This window comes from Melitaea cinxia, chromosome 8 (assembly GCF_905220565.1).
Source record: "Melitaea cinxia chromosome 8, ilMelCinx1.1, whole genome shotgun sequence".
Classification (NCBI taxonomy): Eukaryota; Metazoa; Arthropoda; class Insecta; order Lepidoptera; family Nymphalidae; genus Melitaea; species Melitaea cinxia.
The window spans coordinates 9,560,340-9,582,133 of record NC_059401.1 but is presented as its reverse complement, the minus strand read 5'-3'; the positions used below and the strand labels follow the sequence as shown (position 1 = coordinate 9,582,133).

The 21,794-nt window shown below is 30.7% G+C and overlaps 1 protein-coding gene across 1 annotated transcript in view; it reads right to left on the bottom strand.

Moving 5' to 3' along the window:
* Positions 1 to 7,020: 7,020 nt before the first annotated feature.
* Positions 7,021 to 21,794, bottom strand: part of LOC123655997 (odorant receptor 85c-like) — a 32,267-nt gene continuing 17,493 nt past the window's right edge. Inside the window, exons 2-8 of the mRNA XM_045591719.1 lie at positions 13,854 to 14,009; positions 12,845 to 13,033; positions 10,758 to 10,929; positions 9,656 to 9,752; positions 7,769 to 7,870; positions 7,307 to 7,395; positions 7,021 to 7,078 (exon numbers count right to left, since the gene is read on the bottom strand). Of these exons, the coding sequence (XP_045447675.1) occupies positions 7,021 to 7,078; positions 7,307 to 7,395; positions 7,769 to 7,870; positions 9,656 to 9,752; positions 10,758 to 10,929; positions 12,845 to 13,033; positions 13,854 to 14,009 (863 nt within the window). The remainder of the gene's footprint in view (positions 7,079 to 7,306; positions 7,396 to 7,768; positions 7,871 to 9,655; positions 9,753 to 10,757; positions 10,930 to 12,844; positions 13,034 to 13,853; positions 14,010 to 21,794) is intronic.

Below are 21,794 nucleotides of genomic sequence, written 5' to 3'. Positions count from 1 at the left end.
AGAAGTTATTTGTGGAATGTGTTAGAGTACAAAAGTTTATAAATCATTTTTCATTTCTTCTTTTAATAACATATATGCGGGAATATGGCACATATAATTTATTTTATTTCTTTGCTAGAGGTCACAGATTCGTAGATTATTCTTAAATAAGCTTATATTTGAGTAAGGAGTTGTATAATTTCTAAGTTAAATCTGTATCACAATATTTTTGAGACTGTTTTACATAATTTTGGCAAAAGCTTTGTTACAATAATGTGTCTACAGTAACTAGTGTAATATGATCCGGCGTGGTAATGGAGTTGGAAATATATTTTTGATAAATTGTGTGATTATTGAAGAAGTATTTTAGGTACAAAGTTAATCATATTTTTCTGTTCTATTTATTTTATTTCTCTGTAAATTAATATATCTGTAGGTAGACACAACAACAAAGTTGTTTTACGTGTCTGTTGGTTTCTTTGTTGTGTTAGTCAAATAAAACAAATTAATCAAATTAAACGAATTTATATCAGCTACCAATGTACAGAATTACACATTAAGCTCTACTAGTACGAATTTTCATTATGAATACATATGGATATATTGTGTTTAATCTTGTTGACTATGTATGGTGTCTAGTTTCGGGAGATTACAAAGATATTTAACCGAACTAGTTGTAATTTACCTGTGATAACGTTTACCATCAAATTTCAGCATATATACAAGAGTCAGTGTTGCGTCATCGCTGATGGATGTTAGTTGATTTGCATATTCAAAGTAGGCTTAAAATAATTCCATAATCAATTTATTTTTAATAATAATTAATCAATACAAAGATTTTTTTTGTTACTATAATATTTTTATCTTTCTTTTTAATGTCGAATATCAAATAATTTGAATTGTGTGTTATCTGTTTATTTCGTAATAATCTAAAGTCGTAACTTTACAAATGTTAAAGTTATTGTTTATTTTTGTGTTACCTACACATTAGGGAATTCAAACATTTTTTAAAATCATATCAGAAATCCGTTCCAGCGGGGATCGAACCTGCATCTCTGACTTATCGTGTCGGTGGTTTAGCCAAATAAGCTATGGAACGATGTAACCTCTATGTTGAAATTTTTGATACGATGTTTTTATATTCGATTCTAAAAAAAATATTAAAGTTATTTAGTTTAATGTTATACTGTTGTGTGTGTTAGTACTGTATAGTTCTTATAAAATAGTTTTCTCGATAAACGTTGACATATATCGAGAAAAATAACTTACGTTATTATTCCCTTTAAAATGAAATGTTTTTTCTTGTCTTATGACCGTATAGAGTGACAAATTGCGATGATTTGGACGATAATGTTTAGATTTCATCACATATTTAGCAATACAATATACTGATTATATACAGAAGTTTTGGTAAGATATATTATTCTAAGACATATTATTGTTTTAGAGACTTTAAAATAAAATGCACTATTATACTGCTTACTATTGTTTAAGTATTAAAGAATGTCAAAGTAGATTATTTTGTAACAGGTTTATACCTATATACAAAAAGAAATGAATAACATTCGCGGTATTTTAAAATTATTAGTACATCACGTTCAAGTTTCAATGGATGTTCTTATTTCTATTCAAACTTTTTATGGCACATTTCAACTTTCAGTTTTATACCCAGCCTTTTATATTGCGCCATAAACGAAACTTACAAAAAGAGTAGGTAAACTACATTATGTACCTACTAAGTATGTATGTAGGCATATTAATAATTTTCATTGATTTTCGACATTTTAGTAAGATCCATTACTGACATAAGTTTCCCTAAATAGACTTCGTGTGTTGTACTTACAAAATCAGCGTTATAATAGATTTCTTATTTTGTCATAAAATTTGAACAACAATCTAAACAAATAACAACTTTTGTTACCAATTATTATGAGTATACAAGGTGTATTAGTGTGTTGTAAAACACTCAGTTTCAATCTTCCGCTGTTGGTTCTTAGTAGCTGCTACACGCTTAACTAATAGTGTTATTCCATATAGCCTGGGGGTATCCAGAGCTAACACTCTTGAACGTGGTTTTCACTTTACTTATTAGTTCCGTGCCAGATTTTACTAACTTGACATTTTAGTTTATTAATCCTTTGATCCTTGCTGTATTTTCTTCATTTCAATGTTGAAGCTTGTTTAGAATACGATTCTTCGAGGCAGCTCTGAGCGTAACTGATCGTTATAGCTTATTGAGCTATCTCTAATTACAGTCATACATCATTTATGCGTGTTAAGTCGGCTTCGTTGCTGAAGTAGTAACGGTGATATTGTTGGAGACTGTACTCGAGACATTGTTGACGAAACGACTAGTTTATGAGTTATATTTAATAGATCTGAATCATACCTCACAACGCCTATAAATACGTGCATTTTTAACAATGTAATTTGAAAAGTAACTTACATAACTTAATTAACACGACTCCCTACTGAAGAATTAAACCGCTACAAGCCACCTTGCCATGCTAATATATTATTCATGTATATACGTGTATAAGATACCAGATAATGTACATGTATTTTTTTAGTACGTGAATGCTAATAGGCAGTTAGTTGCATATACCATACTTATACGCCTATAAATAACGTAACATAGATTACGCAAGTGCTTCATAGTGCTAATTAGTAAGCGATTAGTTTAATTATTTAATCAAAAGGCATTTAATCTTGATACAGCTTTGTAAATAAAGATATGAAGGACCACGACATGTTCAAAATCTGAAATGAGAGAGGATCGATTGTAATATCTGAATAAAAAACATATTTTCGTTTATAAAGACAATAACAGACCTTTATAAAAGTCAATGACGAGATTAGTTAAAGAGATTAGATATCTAAAAACATTCAACGCGATTTATTTTAGCGGCTAATAAAAGTAAATAATATACAAGTGCATTGAGAAACGCTCCAAAATATTGCTTTTTGAGAAGTCCCTTCAAATGCACTCTTCGTTTTTTTTTCAATCGCATTGTTTCAAGTACAAACTGTAAAAAAAACCGTAAAAGATTTTTACGGTTTTTATAAATACATATAAAGATGATAATTATTAAAATTAAATACTTATACTAAATTTATTTAAAGGAGGTGCAAAAAAATATACTCACAAAAAATATTTTAATCAACTATTATATTTTTAGATTAAAGAGTTGTGGTTTGTTCGTGGTAATACTGTGAAAGTCACGAATGTTATATTATGTCTATTGTTTTTTGACAATAGTAAAACACTAGTAAAATTCAATAAGTTGTCGTGAAAAACTATATGAGTTAAATTGTTACTTTAAATTAATTTTTATTCAAAATTAAAACTAAAAATTACTTCATTCAATTAGTCTTCAAAAGCACTTTTTAATGATAATTTTATAAATGAAAATTGCATCGGTTTTAATTAATGAATTGTAGTGAAAAGTGAAACTACACTCATCTTTATCATTAGTACAACTAGAACCTGCGCTATCTCCAGTAAGAATAACATGCAATACATTATGCGAATAAATAATTGTCATTGTAGATGTTTGTAAATTAAAACTTACAAAACGTACTGTAATAGATACATGTCTTTCAAAAATATAAGGATAAACTTTGAAAATAAATATAACAGTTTAGTTTGGTTAGTATGTTCTATTTTACATATGTATAGACAGATAGACAGTGAGTCTGGTTCTACAAAAAGCAGCTGCATTCATGTATAAAAATGGGGACTCCGAAGGGTTAGTCAGAATATTAAGTCGAATCAATCTTTAAGCGTTTGGATATCATATTCCATCACACATACATAGACTAGATAGATAAATATAGATAGATAGAGACAGAACTAAAATAATTTGTATTTTTTTATTATTATTTAAAGCAATTCTTCACTTATCTTTAATTTGATAATTTAAGACATCTGATGTCACCGATGTCACGTATAGCATTGGAGAAATTGATAATGTATAAATAATAATTATTTAATCATTGAATTGACTGTAATTGTGTAAATTTGTCACACATTATTTCGCCAATAATAATATGTGTCAAAGTTACATTACGAATGGAAAAACACAATGAAGTTCAATCAGTGCTGTCAAGAATTCTAAAACAATTAAATTTTGTTGACATTTTAAATTATGTTAATTTAATTGATAGTCATTAACGTTCAACGCAGTGAAAATAATGTGTTTCTTATATATTATTTACTTGTCAAGAATAAAGTTTAATTACGTTGGTAAGCAGCAGGACAAATACGAAAAATACAGAAGACTTTGGTTTTTAAGATACCTATTCAATATTTTATATTTTATGTATAGTAATAATTTCGTTTATGTTGCATTCGGAAATAATTTTGACTAAATACACAGGGTTGATTATACGCATGAGCTAGATGAACACCTGGCTCAATGGCTCGTTGTGTTAGTTATCGAAAGATAATCGACTATAAAAATAAATGTCTATAGAAGCCGGACGATAATACACTACAGTTTATTTAAAATACTCTAATGTAAGTACTATAGCAATATAAAGAAATTTTATTCTGAGATTACCTGTTCAGTATTTCATTCCACATGTGTATACATATAATTTTGACATTTGTGTGTAGCTGTGTATCTTTGTGTATACCTACCATCTCACGAGGTATTTATATTTTTCGAGATTGACCTAGTCCTTCATTCTTACGAGATCACCCGAAATTGCGAGATCATAAATAATATGATTCTTTCTGACCTATGGATCTATGATATAGTTTGGCAGTTAATGCTAATTTATAAAACAAATTGCTGCTACGATAATTCAGTTTAATAGTGCCAACTAAGATGATTTTAACGATATACAAATGATTTTATAAAATGTGGTGTTTTATTTTAAAATGAAAACGTTCATGCTACATTTGACTGATATTTTATTATTATCTTTTAGAATAATGGTATTTAAATAAAGTTTTCTGGAAATTTTAGTGCAAAATTACTCGTTCAATATAAAATATGAATAAAAAAGAGTACTCTAAAAGACGTACAGTAATGCTGAAATTGTAATTTAGCAAGATATCCCCTGTTTCTAAAATCTTGCGAGATTACATTTTATAACGAACATAGCCTTTATCAGTAGACTACAGTAAATAACAATGAGAAGAAAGTTATCGTTTAAGATTTTTTTTAACCTTACAATCCATTAAATTTAAGATACAGCATATTCTAATTTTATAATAATTATATATTAATGTTATTTTGAATATAATATAATTTATTTCTATAATAATTTCGAGGGCCAAGCTAAAAATATAACAGACGATAAAATTTTGATACTCATAATTATAATCTCCACCTACGCACTATCGTGAATTATTTATGACACGTTAAGAAACAACTAACTTACCATTACAAAAGTTTTCAAAGATATTTCAATGAATTTCATAGAGGTGATGTAAGAAGCGCACTGTGACCTAAAAGTTAATGCGTAAAAAATTAGAAACTTTTTAAGTTAAAGGTCTATAAAGGAAGAGAAAGGGCATGGAATGATATGAAATTACGAGTAAAGTGTTTTGCCTAGTAGTGAGAGAGTTATGTTTATATGATGTAGTTAAAACTACATTACAATGTAATAGAACACCGACATGAAACCCTTTGTTTATTTTAAAAAAGCGATCATGTTTTATGTTTCATCTATCTGTAGCACCAAACATTAAGAACCATTTCACAAAAATCGGTAACAATCCGCGAAATTGTAATATTTTGACGTCGTTAATCTCAGTGTTGGATGCAATAATGTAATTTATATTCTTGAAATATAATAGAGCAACCTTTGTTGTAGTCCATAGTCAGATCAGAATTTTGATTTATATTATGTGTATAAAATTATTAACCTTTTCATCAGCCTCCTCCCTGGGTAAACGGTCGCAATGTATACTTTGAAGTCCTACTTTTCAATAACCTCTACGTTGAAACCATTTTTAAAAAATATCATAATATGTGAAATATAATTTTGTTGCGCACTATCGCAGATTTTTATTCCATTTGTATCTCTATTAAACGATAAATAAAAATTAAAGTTACGAATATTTTCCAAATAAGTACAATTTTAAAAGCGATATTTCTCTTAGAAAACTAAGAAATTTTTACGAACTATCTTCATCAAAGTAAACTTACATCATTAAGGAATACAAAAAAAAATAATAATTAAAAGATGTAATCATTTTTAATACATTTTATATTAAATAATAAAAAGATAGTATATATTACCACGCACCAAGCCCAGTAAATTAGTCGAGCGCTAGCGCTCTTAGAGGTAAGGTCCACGCCAAATTCTGCGGAGCCGTCTCTTTCGCTCACACGCGGCAAGCGCCTGTTGTTATAGCGGATAAACCGCATTTGATACTTTCGTAATAAAATATAAATAAAACAAACATATTACGAAAATGACTGTAAAATAATATAATAATAATTTCTGTAAACAAATGTATAATTTAATTTTCTTTTCTCACATTATCAATACAAATAGGCATTTGAATCTGTTTGTCTTGTTATTTGTTAATTAATATGTTTGTCGGTGTTGATGTCATAAAATGCTATTTTATTCATATCGTAAATATTAGATTCATTCGTAAACTGAAAAAAACTAAATCAATTTAAAAAGATTTGTTTCATAAAATTAATTTTTTATTTTTATTTTAAATTTATTGACTGTTGTTATATAACATACTTGAAATTTTTAACAAATTATTTATGTAAAAAACATTTTATACCATAGTTATTAATTTTTATTATACATTAGAAAATGATCAAGATGGTCTTTTGGTTGTCACACTATATTTACTAGCACAAAGATCGCGCGGCTCGTACGACTCGCGCGATGCGACCAAATTTACCTAAACTTGCAGAGCGTAAAATTGTGAAATGGCTCTTAACTTAGCAATGAGATTTGACAAGTTGTCAGCTTCGCTAATGTTAATGAATATGTTGTAATAATACAAGTTAGTCATATTAAACATAACCTCAATCGTGTACTATGAAATATATACTAAACATGTTATGGTGCTTTGCTGGTATCGCGATTTGTGCTTTCAGATCCCTTTTGATGAGGGTCGCTGAGTATGAAGATTCAATTACTAATTTATTACATAAAAGCTGAGACTAAGCTCTTTGTTTACTACCACGAGACACTTGCAATCAGATTATTATTTTTGCTTTTTCTTTAATGTACTCAACAATTTTTACTTTTATACATTGTAAAGTCTGAATTTAATCTGTATATTTATATTTTGCTTCATTACAAATTTCAGATTAGTTGTTAAATATAATTTTTAAGTATTTACCTCATCATTGTTAGTAGAAGTAATTTCTTATTTTTTATCGACAGTTGCTCCCAAGCACTGCTGTATATTACTTTTTCGATATCCATTGCCTTAAAAATGTAAACGTATAAAAATATTCAATATTGTTTAAAAAAATACTATAAACGTTAAATCTTATAATGATAGATTACATGACTTCATATTACATGACTCACCATACATTCGATTTATTTATTTAAAATTAAGTTAAAATATAATAATAATATATAGAATATATCATTCTATGTATTTGCAAAAAAAATTTAAAATAGTGTAGTGGTTTTTGATTTTATTCATTATAAAAAAACAATAAAAAAATATTTTCTCTTAATGATATGAGTATAGATAATAGATATATACTAATCAACAGGGTATTTTGTTGCTTGCTTTGGACTTTGCTTTACCATTAAACATGCAGTATAAGACACACAAAATATTACTAACCGAGTCAGTGACAAGCTGACCATGTTTGCAGCAATGGTAAATATTAACTATTGTTAGGACAGATACCAAAAAATTCTTCAAATCTTCTAGTCTTCCGTAAATCTGAAAATATTATAGCTATGATTTACTTTTATTAAATATTATAGAAGTATTGCCTTAAAAATAATTGTATTTTTGAAGTGTAACTTCTTAAGGCGCATGAGGGTAAAATTTTTACGGATGAAACGGCAACGTTTTGATGAAACTGCAACGTTTTTGTCGATGGCACTGGAACGGAAATCTAAAGCTTTCAGTCAGTCAGTCAGTCAGTTCAGCCTTTGGCAGTCCACTGCTGGACATAGGCCTCCCCAAGTTCGCGCCAGACATCCCGGTTTTCCGCAATCCTCATCCAGCCAACAGCGGCAATCTTACGTAGATCGTCGGTCTAACGGGCCGGAGGACGTCCCACACTGCGTTTGCCAAGACGCAGTCTCCACTCCAGGACCCGTCTGCTCCAACTGCTATCGGTCCTGCGGCACAGATGACCGGCCCACTGCCACTTCAACTCGCTAATTCTGTGGGCTATGTCGGTTACTTTTATTCTCTCGCGGATAGTCTCATTTCTAATCTTCTTACACATTCCATCGCACGTTGAGCGACCCTAAACTTGTAGACCAGTCTCTTCATCAGTGTCCACGTCTCGGCTCCGTATGTTAACACAGGCAGGACGCATTGCTCGAAGACTTTTGTCTTCAAGCATTGCGGAATCTTCGAAGTAAAGACTCGACGAAGCCTGCCAAAGGCCGCCCAGCCCAACCGAATCCTCCAATCGGCCCCCTTCTCGAAGTTGTTGCGGTCTAGTTGGATAGTATGTCCTAGGTAAATATAATCCTTCTACTTTCATTTTATCCAAGTTCATACAGAGACCGACACGTCGGGAGTGTCCGCAAAGATAACGATATCGTCAGCGAAACGAAGGTGAGAGGTGTATTCACCGTTGACGTTGGTGCCTCGTTCCCCCCAATCCAAGGTCTTAAAGACATCCTCTAGCGCAGTGGTAAACAGTTTCAGTGATATTACATCTCCCTGTCTTACCTTACGCCGGAGAGAACTAGGTCTTGTTCCCTGGTCCTGGACATGAACGGTCATCGTCGCCGCATCGTACATACATTTCAGTACCTCGATATATTGCCAGTCGATATGACATCTCCGCAGAGAGTCCAGGACAGCCCAGGTATCGACCGAGTCAAAAGCTTTCTCGTAGTCCACAAATAAAAAAGCTTTAGATTTGTATAAATATAAACAAGACTTAAAAATTAGTGTGCCAAAGAAGTCTCACTTCTGACATGTATAATTTGTACGCATCCACTTTTTTTACAAAATAAAAAACATCATAACAATTTTGAGTACAATTTTCTCCTTAAAACTAATTTTATTGTTAACTAGCTGCCCGGACAGACTTTGTTCTATTCACAGACCACACAAATACTATGTGGTTCTGTCAAAAGTTAATAGTAACTTTTTTTGAATTAAAACCTTCCGTGGGACTTAAGGAACATACATAAAACAAATTAGACGAATCGCCGAGCCATTCTCGAGTTATGCGCTTAGCAACATTCATTTTTATTTATATAGATATGGTTATACCTATACATTCTTTTAAATTCATATAATTTAAATAAAAATTTCGCTAAACTTTCGACATCTCGCTAAAAACACCCATTTAATAGGGCTCTACTAAAAGTTTTATTACGCAATCAATCACGCATCATAGCATTTGTTGCGTAGCGTTGGTTGTCCTTTTGTCCAGTTAATGTATTTTCGTAAAAGCTATAAACTTCTATTACATATACATAAATATCTACATATCTTACATATCTTTATAAAAAACACTTTTTCTAAACTTACTCTTGCAGCAATTCCATAGAAACAAATTGTAATTGATAAAAATAGTACATGAATAGCCAAAATAGCACCGAAAGCATCGCCCAGCTCATTTAAAAGCCTAAAAATGAGAATATAGTTTAACATAATTGTGAAAGCGTGCAAACGAAAAAAAAAACCAAGGTGATAATAACAACGAAGGTCAAAGAAAAATTTGTCAAGTAAATATGTATTATTAAAGATAACTCAAAAAATACTTTTCGATTCAAAAAAGAATCATGGAAATCGGTCCAGACCTGAGTATTTGATATAAAATTCAGCTTAATACCTCCACGCGTACCTGAAAAAATTGGTCTTGACAGACAGACGGACAACAAAGTGACCCTACAAGGGTTCCGTTTTTTCCTTTTGAGGTATGGAATCCTAAAAACAGTTGAATTAATAACCTCCTTCTTTTTAAAAGTTGGTTGAAAATAAATTGGAGTCAATACTACAAAAATTACTTAACCTATGCATTGTTTGTTTAACATCTAGCAAATAGTTTTAACAATAATGCCTATGAATTATGCATAACATTATTTACGTACAGTGGATTAATTAATGTGAGGACAATAGGCAAGTCGTGGCTGAGCGGTTACGCGTCAGGTAAAAATGAGGTAAAGTGATTAAACATGTATAAAAACGCATGCATAATTTATAGACCCAGAAGAATAATTTTATCGTTTTATTCAGTGCTTAATTTGCGGTAATGTACATTTACCCATTATAGGTGTTTTAAATACGAACGATTTATCGGGATCCACCGCAATATAACCTTTTCAACGTCGAGATCATAAATTATGTAATTACGTTTTCTGTAAATTAGTTGTGTTTTTAACCGAAGAGCGTCCGTAAACAAAAATAAAATATGTAAAGTACTATGGATAGGTTTCGTTTTCTGTTATTGTTATTTTTATATTCATACGTTCAGATTACTTATTTGTGTCTTACTAGCTTATTCGGCGTACTAAAGGCCATTTATTTGTATGTCGATTTTCTTATTTATTTTTTATTTACTTCTTATAAAAACCTTGACCTGAAAATATCAAACACAATGGCAGAGAAAATAAGATATTAGAATTCTTACTTTGATAACGTAGAATGCCTCTTAATAATATGCTTCAATTTGACGTCTACATCTTTTGATTTAATAACTTCCTTGAAATCTTCTTGTAGCAGCGTAAATAAAGTCCGCAATTGGCTCATAGTTACGGATGTAATAAATAAGCTGCAGTTTATTAAATATCCTAAAGAGAAGACTGAAAAATGTAACATATAGATTAATAAACAATTGTAAAGTAATCAATATAAATATTACTATTATATCGATGGATTGTGCGTGTATTGCGGCAAGCAAAAATAATTTTAAACATTTTTACTGTTCATTTATCAGGTTAACACATATTATTATGTTTGCTTGCGAACGAAAAAAAATGACCTTAATTACATCGACATGTACTACAACGTAGGTGGACAAAAAAATAGTCAAGTAAATAAACGTTATCAGAGATTACTCAATAAGTATCCATCTCAATAAATTTATAATGAGACTACAAGACAAGCATCAACTTGTGTTTAAAATAAAACTCATTAAAATCGGTACACCTAGTGAAAGGTTATGCGGTATAATATATAACATAAGTCGACGAAAAAAATAGTCATATCATCAGTCATAGTAGTAAATACGGATTATTAGATGTAACTCGAAAAGTACTAGTTAGATCTCAGTTAAATTTTAAAATGGACATGGAAAACATGACACGCATCACATTTCGATAAATAAAGACGAAATCGGCCCACCCAGTCAAAAATAAACAATGAAAATAAAAAATCGAATTGAGTTACAAAGTTAATCAAAAACAGTTAAAAACAACAAAAAAAAAAAAACTATTTTTATAAAAATTGTTAAATTGAGAAAAACCTACTAACTAGAGAGAATTAATTTCGGTATTTTGATAATTAAAAAAAGTGTGTGTGTCAGCTCCGACGCACGACTGGAGTTTACTCCTTCAGATCGACTGTTTAAAGGGGGAAAAAAAGTTTACTAGTCTGAGAAAAAGATTAATACTATATCAAACGGTAAATAAACGTACTAAATAACGTTATGTATCGGAACCCTATTGGGTTAATATGTTGAGTTCTGATTGAGTTCTAGTAGATGGCGTTACGAGAAACGTAACGAGATCATTCGTTCAGTAGATTTTACTCCTCGTATTTTTTTCATACCGGGGACCTTGTATGAAAATCGATTCTTGAGGAGTAAAGTCCAAAAAACCCATCTAGGCTATTTGTAACAGGGGTAGGCAGTAACAACAATATAATAACCACAACATAAAATAATAATTTTAGTTTGAAATTTAATACCCAATTTATCTTATGAAAGTGATATCATTCTGATATAAAAAAAATTAAGCATCAAAACATTTTAATTTAAAAAGTTAAAATACTTTGAAAGTCGGAATATTGGTATAACTTTTATGGAGTTTATGGATGTAATTAAGAAAAAACACGTTTTAATTAATTATTTTCCTATTTAATTATGAATAAAACTTAAAATCCTAAGTGCGATTTAGCCTGAAGTCTGATTATATCTAAAGTTTCTAATGCTAAACAATATTTTGAAAATTGTCTCCAAGCCTGTTACAACTAGCCCCAAAGACGGGGTCAGTTATAACAAAAAAACTCGTCACTGTACGTACGTTCAAATCCAAGTAAGTTAAGGTTTTATCAAAATTTTATTTTACATCGATAGTTGAATACTAGCTCATTCGTCAAGTTTTGATGCATTTTGTAAATACCAAACGAATAAGCTGTCATTATCTGAGACACAAAAATTGTTGAAAAAACCACAGGAACACAACACTACTTTAAAGCAGCGCTATTTAGCTGTGCTGCTCTAGGTTTTGAGCGATATATACTGGCGTGCCATACCTCAATAACTTGAAGTACATAAGAATCTTAATAAATAAAAAACTGCTAAGCTTTTTTTCTCAGAAAATAATTAAAAAAAATATCTTTAGTGATTCAAAAAGTTACTTTGAATTTCTTATGTTAAGTTATTATTTAGTTAATACTAATAAACCTTGGAGCTATCGACAAGTTATATTCAACATAAACATATTTGAATTTTAATAATATATGCACATATATAATTGTGTAATATAGGTTACTTACTGATTGAGTAATCCATCAAGTAAACACCAACAAATATACCCACATTGCTTTGATAATCAAAAGGTAATGTAAATTTCAGCGGTGTGGTATATGTTACTTCGAAATTCAGTAGAAATTTCTGGATTAACATTGTTAGTAATGGAGTTGCTAAATAAAAATGAAGATATACTCTGGTTAATGTGCAATACACTGAAAATAAATAAATTATTTTACTTTATCACGATTATTTAAGAGATATAGATTTTATATAAGAAAAATTATTTATTTTGAGATATATAAAGAGTATTCCAATTAATGAAAATAAAATCAAATATATTGGTGTATGAAATTTGTTTCTTTATTACTCTCGAATTTTCAAATTTTTTGTACTTGATTTGCTCGAAAGTTCGAACTAATTTACATTAGTAGTATGTTTATGTTTTTAATTCTAAGGTAAACGGGAATTTTGATGAAGCTTGATCAACACAATTGTCTTTAGAGGCCGATCATGTGTTTACTTTTCATGAAGAAGAAAAAAGTAAGCACGTATACGTTTAATCTCCAGATCAATGTAACACAGAGATAAGTCTTTGACTGTAAGCAGTCGAATAGAAGAAAGACGTTTTTTTGCTAAATAATAACTTTATTTATTATTTTTGAATTAAAATTTTAATGCGTGACGAGAGCATTACGAAAAGTGTGATAGGACGAGGCAGACGGAGCAAGAGAGAGAGGTGCGCGCACACATTTTTTTTTCTCTTTCTCTAATAGAATAGTATATCTAAGATACAGAACGGGCCTATAGCGCAGGTCTGTTGCTGAAGAAGTTTTGCTTCAGTCGTGTGGTCTAAAGCACACTCATTTTTTTCGTAAAAATCAGTTACAATATTTAAATCTTAACTAAGTTTACAATACACATAAAGAAAGTTGAGTAAGAGTGAAACACAGTTCTTTTTGTGTTACTTTGGAACCCTGAAATCAAAAGTTGCGTCTATACGCAAATAATTAAATAGAGCAAGACAATTCTTACCGAAAGTATAACGGTCGGTCTGTTTAACTTGATCACGTTTCATTTTAATACAATACTCCGACAAACTGCTTTCATCGCGCCATTGTTGTCCAAGTTTAATAACATAACTTTTAATTCGTCTTTTGATGATAAAAAAATTTAAATATATTAAGAAACCTAAAAATTATTGAACACCAAAATACTCTTTTAATATTTTAAGGAACATAATTAAAACTTTTCCAAATGTTATGTTTAAAGCAATGAAAATAATAGGTAAGACGGAACTGGAACTGTCTTAATTTTCCAGAAATAAAAATAATAATGTTCTTATTTTTATTCGGGATTTATATCGGATTAATAGGAAAATAAAATAAATTTGTAAATGTTATAAGTAATTCAAAGTATATCGTTCAGGCGTTCTAGAGAATACATAGACATTATATATATTTCTTATTTGTTATTATGCGCATTGCCAAGGGAACGTATAGAACGGCGAGTGGAAGTCAGGTAAAGTAAGAAATATAAGATCTTTGTCTTTTAATACGAATAAAAAAAAATACTATATTCAATGTGATTAAAATTATCATAATTTTAGCTTATAATGTAAAGAATTTTTATTTCACTTTGCATAAAATAGTGTATATTCTATAAGTATTCTGTAAAATGCTGGACTGTAAACTTTGTCGGTAACATAAGAAACAACCTATATACATAAAATGATCTAATACCTTAATCGAATGAATACCGCCCACAGATTTACAATCCTGTGACTGACTGATTATTAGATCTGACATATATTGATTTTTGATTTTATGACGCAAAAAATATAATTAAACTAGGTTCTATTTTTTTAATATAAAATAAAAAAATCGTCATATGTCTATAAATCGTCTTGCGTGAAATGCAGCGCCACCAATCCACACATCTTTATCATTAACATAACCTTACCTACCGAATAATAAGCTTTAGGTATTAAATTATTTTTAAGACAAAAAAATATTTTATAAATTGCCGTGGCGCAGGCTAAAAATATGACGAAATCTGTTACATATATATCGGTTGTGTATAAATAGAAAGTCCATACTGAATGGCACAGACATCAACGGTATCAGCTGTGGGGATGAAACGATATACTACGATATATATATGATACGATATGACGGAACGAATTGTATTTTTTTTGTAAATAGTAACAAAACTTAAGGTATTTAACTACTTTTTAAGGTACGGTACGCGCATACTGTAAAAACCATAAAGCATTAAGTTCATAATGTTCAGTTATATGGCGCGGCATATTATTTTATAGAAACAAACATTCCTTATAAATAGGCTTTCTAAGACAAACAAATTCTTAGTCAATCTGACTGAAATAACGTACAAAAACAAAAAATATTTATCAGCCTTATTGTCTATACTGATAGGTAATATAACTTCAACTCCAATGTTGGTGTTCGTATAAATAATTTAATATTAACATAAATTAACTTACCTTCGATACAATTAAAGCAATAAGATAAATCAACCGCTAGTTCAAGTAAGTCTGCGTTGGTTACGATTTTTTGTACCACATATTGCCAATGACTTACCGCGTTACAAAGAAAAAGAAAGAACATGATATACATGCTTTTTTTAAACTTATAAATAATAAAATTATTTTCATCAAAAATATTAATCCCTGTATATTTGAAATAATTTAATATAGTTAAATATGGTATAAGAAATTCCGAGTCGAGTTGGTTTAACTCTGCCATTCTGTGATTATCTCGGTCTGCAATTCTATAATGGCGAGCAGAGGCGTACTTCATTTGTTTTATTGAAATAAACAACGAGCCACGAAATGAAGGCTTTTTAAGATATTTGATCAATTTTTGCATTTAGTTGACGAAATATGAAACTGTAAATGAATTCATAATATTAACTAATTTGTATTTGGTCGATACGGAAAAGTGATATTCTTACATACGATACATGGGGCTAGGATAATGGGCTATATTGTTGTACAGTAGGTGGGGCAGTAAAATGTATACATATATTGATTCAAAATTAAATTTCATAAGTTTTTGTCCTAATTTTCATCCTTAACACGTTGAACGCCAGACCAAAAACCATGTTTAGTCCAGTGGGCCGCGACGGACACCATGTGACTGCCATTATATTGGGTCCAAGAGGCCGTGTCGGACACCATGTGTCCGCATGCCCTCGATCACTTCAGAAGCCTCTAGGGAGCCGACAGACAGTGTTTCGACTATTTTTACTAAGGCAAGTGACCCGCGCGGCCTCACAGTGCAATAAGGCCACATAGCACAAAAAAAAAATCGAAAACACTTTGAATTTATAGGCTTTTTAACAAATTGTTTCCAAAAATGTTATAGCTGGTGTCTGCCACTTGAGATCTTGGAAAATAATGGGTAAATAACTGTTTCCGTCAGTCGCCCATTATTTTTGAGGTTTTCGCTGACAATATTTGCAGAAAAACACCTTAACAATTTTTTGACGATTCTCGATTTATTGGTGTGGCCCCAGGCGAAAGTATGCTGTCGGACATACGGTGTCCGTCATGGCGTCCAACGTGTTAAGTACTGATTGAATTGTGTAAGTTATTGGGATTATGAACTGAAATTGTGATTTTCATAAGGCACGTTCTCAAAATTTTAGTATTATCCGTCGATAGGGTTTTTGAGTTCATAAAAATGCTAAAAGTGAACCTTTTGTTCTTCTTCTTATGATTTGAACTAACAGCGGTCCTCCGAGACCATATCCATTCCGAATACAGTTCGTGTCTGCCGAGTTTCAAAAGCCATTTTTTTAACCGACTTCCAAAAAAGGAGGAGGTTCTCAATTCGACTGTATTTTTTTTTTTTTTTTTTTTTTTTTTTTATGTATGTTACATCAGAACTTTTGACCAGGTAGACCGATTTCGACAAATTTTGTTTTAATCGAAAGGTGATGTGTGCCGATTGGTCCCATTTAAATTTATTTGAGATCTAACAACTACTTTTCTAATTATATCTAATAATGCGTTTTTACTTGACGCTTTTTTCGTCGACCTACGTTGTATTATACCACATAACTTTCTACTGGGTGTACCGATTTTGATAATTCTTTTTTTGTTGGAAAGGGGATATCCCTAGTTTGGTACCATGATAAGGAAACCAGGATCTGATAATGGGATCCCAAAGAAATCGAGAGAAACTCTTGAAAATCCGCAATAACTTTTTACTAGGTGTATCGATTTTGATAATTTTTACTTTAATCGAAAGCTGATGTTTATCATGTGGTCACATATAAATTTTATCGAGATCTGATAACTACTTTTTGATTAATCTTTGATAACGCGTATTTACTTGACATTATTTTCGTCACCTTACGTTGTATTATACCTCATAACTTTTTACTGGGTGCACCGATTTTGACGTTTCTTATATAAATTAAAAGCTACTATTCGTCACGTGGTCCCATTCAAATTTAATTGAGATTTGATTCGTAATTTGTGAGTTATATCTAATATTGCGTATTTACTTGACGGTTTTTTCGTCACCCTACGTTGTATTATACGTTATATCTTTTTACTGGGTGCACTGATTTTGATCTTTTTTGTATAAATCAAAAGCTAATACTTGTCATGTCGTCCGTTTTAAATATGATTGAGATATAATGAGCAATTTTTGAGTAATCTTTGATGACACGTATTTACATGACGATGTTAAGACGACTGTGGTCATGTTCAATACTTTGCCACAACGCCATCTATCAAAATGTAATGAAATTACTTCGTTCACTATCGATCAAATTACAATATTCCACTAGAGTAGAGAGTAGCAGTTTATTCGTTATAAATATATTTGAGCTTTTAATTTTTGAGTTATCGCTAATACTGGGTATTTACTTGGCTATTTTACGTCGACCAACGTTATATTAACCTCATTACTATTTTACTGGGTGGACCGATATCGATGATTCTTTTTTTAATCGATAGGTGGTGCTTGTCATGTGGTCCCATTTAAATATAATTGAGATTTGACTCGAACTTTTTGAGCTATATCTGATATGGCGTATTTACTTGACTGTTTTTGGAGTTTTCTCCTTAAGAATCGATTTTCATTTAAGGCCCCGGAATGAAAAAATTGAACAGTAAAATCTACTGAACGAATGACCTTGTTAGAGATGGCGTTCAGACGTTTTCTAATAACGCAATTAGGTTCCGATAGGTGGCGTTATTGCATTCATTTATTTACAATTTGATATAGTAATAATATATTTCTTAGACTAGTAAGCCTTTTTGTGCCTATTTAGACAGTTGATCTGAAGGGGTAAACTCCAGTCGTGCATCGGAGCTGTGTGAAAACATGAACATTACATATTTTTAATAAAAAAGACATAAACCGTAATTCAATATAAATCCGCTTCAACTAAAAAACCCGCCGTATTAAGCGATGTCAGCGCTTCGCGCGAATCGACGACGGGCCTTTTATGAAATTTCTGCCTACAATCGCTAACAAAATGTTAGAAATAACAGTAGAACATTATATAATTCTACAATTTTATAATGTCGCGTTATATGGAATACGAACAAAGTATTACTATTTTTTCGTCGATCTACGTTGTATTACTCTTCGATGTAACTGAAGTCGGTTTTTTTTTCGTTTGCGAGCAAACACAATTATTATTCGACATAGTGCTCAACGTAGTTAGGGTAGAAATACTGCACATATGTTCGTTGAAAATTAACCTTATCTATGTTGCACTAAATGTTACGATTATTATTCTTCTTTCCTAAAATAGGAAGAAAGAATTAAACAGATCTTATTTATTCATTAAAAATTGATAATATGTTTATCCACAATACTAAGTAAGATGCAGATTAAATTAGACATTTTTTTTCATAGTTAATAAGTTCCAAAATCGTATTTTAATTTACTTTGTACTTTGGATTACGATGGCGTACAAAAACCACAAGAGTAGGTTGGGAGGAATTGGGCTGCCATAAAATGTTTTAGGTATAAACATCCTTGGGAAGCTTATCAAAAAGCACGTATTGGGTAAATCGAAAAGATAAAATAGGAATAAATAAAATAATTTTAGAAAAAAAAAATACTTTCATTGTATTAAAAATAAGTAAATACAATTTTAGTTCTAAACATAGATCAAGTAACTATTTGGGACGTTAAACATACTTAAAATATTTAAGCATACAATTATGTACATATAATAGTTATATAACAAACAGACTACAAAATAATGTCTTTTATGTTACAATCACGTTGATATTAAATGATAAATTAAGCCCTCTCCATTGCAATGTTTACTTTGTTTACAATTTCGCATGGAAGCACAACCAATGATTATTATGATTCAATAATTTGTTGCCAGAGATGTTTTTATAATTTCGTATGCATGTATCGATGGGCAACAATTATTTTAAGTATTACCTTAGCTGACAAACTGTAACTTGATATAAAATATTCTTGTTTATTTTTTCTATGACAAATATTATTGTATTGTTTTTTAATACTTATTTAAATGGTACGAAAATATTAGGTATAAGAAAATGTAGCTAGGAGAGGTGACTGTGTTTTAAGGAAGTGTTCTTTTTGCAATTTTTGTTTTTAATTTGAGTAATTTGCACATTCGTGTCGAGTGTGTCGATGAACACCGTTTTATGAGTTTCGTTTGATAGCTCGGCGTTATCAGCTTAATAATTATTCAATAACGCCCAGTCAATATTAGCTTAACTACTGTATCGAATATAACTATATTATATGTATTTTATTTCAATTTATTTATTTGCTACTCTTATTGTATACAACGGTCTTATATACGTATTGTAACATTACAACGTTTAAAATCAAACAGGAACCCTGCAAGGGCACTGCAAATTTTTCATTTCAATAGAATTATAAACTTTTAATCTAAATAGAAGCTACAAATTGTCGTTTAAGTACAGTTTATTTTGGCCTATGAATAAATAGCTTTATTATTATTATTTATTTCTGACTTACTACTTACAATTACTGCTTAAATAATACGAGTATTTTGTATTATGTTATATTGACATTGGTTCTTATCTTTTAACAAGAAATTTTACTATTTTTCGTGCGCAAAATTAAGTGACTGACATAAAACGATGCTAAACTTTTAGCTTTATCAACTTTCCCGCAATACTGTCTAAAATGTTGGGAGTATTTTAGATAGTGAGGTTTTCGTATTACTTTAGATCTCTGACTGGAAGAACCCGCTTTACTTCGAGCTTAAATGCCCGCGAGGAAATAGGATTTTATGGACTACAAGATTTTATTCCGTGTGCTTGTTATTTTGATTATTATTTAGTATTTTAGTTTAATTTCGTAAACTGTCGATTCCAAAAGCTTTTAAAGTTTATTTGAATAAACAAATTATTGATTTTCATTTGTATATTATGGTACAGCTTTTTTTGTTACGACATAAAACTGAAGATAATGTTTGTTTGTTTCTTTGACCGCGCCGATCTCAAGGACTACTAGTTCGAAAAAAAAATATTTTTGTACACTTACACAGTTCGTTATTAGTTTACCAAACAAAAAAAAACATATGCTATACAACAACGCATGTGCCAACAACGCATTCTCTCCTAATTCAGACACAAAATTTGCAGAAACAACGAAAATCTGGAAAAGCCGATTGTCGTAGCGAATACTGAGAGCAAAAATCGCACGGCCCTTCACCAGCAAGATGGACTGATAAAAGACTTGGCGACCAATCTCTACACTCTCGTAAAAGACTCGCTGTACAGGAACCGGTGGAGACGAACCATCCGCACCAGGTGAAACCTTGATATTGACCACGATCCTCAGACATAAGGGGCCAATTCTAGAGAGAGAGAGCTATATCACATAACACTACGAGCAACAAAACAAGGCTAATCAGTTAGTGTATTTATAAAATAACAAAATAATAAGCACAACAACCTTTATTTATGGAACACATCTTTAAAAAATAATGTTGACTAGAGTAATCAAAATGCTTATACTTACCGCAATATGGGGGTAAGTGTGCGCATTACAATGGGTAAGTGTATGCATACTCGAATTGAGGTAATTATGAACTATCTAGAGATATTGTATTGATTATTTGAGACATTAAATTGCCTAGTCTAACTCGGGTTAGACTTGGCTTTCAGAAGCAATAATATACTACTTGTCATTTTTCGTCTGCCTTCAAACTAGCTTAGCGTTTGGAAATGGTTGAATGGTCGACAATGGTACTTGTCAGAAGGTGCAGAATATATTGGGGGCACTACACCATGGGTTGACCATTGTTACCTACGTCATTAATTGCTTCTAATAATGAGGTGTCGATCTCTTTTGATAAGCTAGTTGACTTTACTGGAGATTCGTTACGCGTGTGTATGCGCCTAGTTACCCCAAACCATCATATCGGTGTATTGTTATGTCATCTGAGCGATAAAACGTTGACTCCAGATAAAGTGTATTAAAATTAATAGCCAATGATATAGAGCTTATTTTCAAGAAGGATATTGGTTTATAAAAGATTATATGAAAAAGTACAAAATCTTCACGGGCTCAAAAATCAAAATGTGTGGACTGGTGACTCGCAACATACGGGCACCTCATATCGAATAGCACAGGGCACAAGGGGAAGGGTATCGGGTTCTGTAGTTATTTACTATTTCCTAGATATCTGGTTTGCGTATATTTACCCAACTAGCATACTTGCCCCATGTAATTATGTAAGTTACAACATGATTACGTAAAATCAAAATCTATTAAACTTTATAAACGTTTGTTTACTTTTTTACTTTATTCAAGATTTTGTTAATGTTTGTGGATTCTAATTCCTCAACCGTTTCTAATTCAAATTCATATTTTTAAATATTTATTTATTTTGTGAATTTAAAGCTTTTAGTTGATATTAAAAAAGAACATAAAAAAAACATTTATCATCTTATTGCTTCCAACCGTAAAT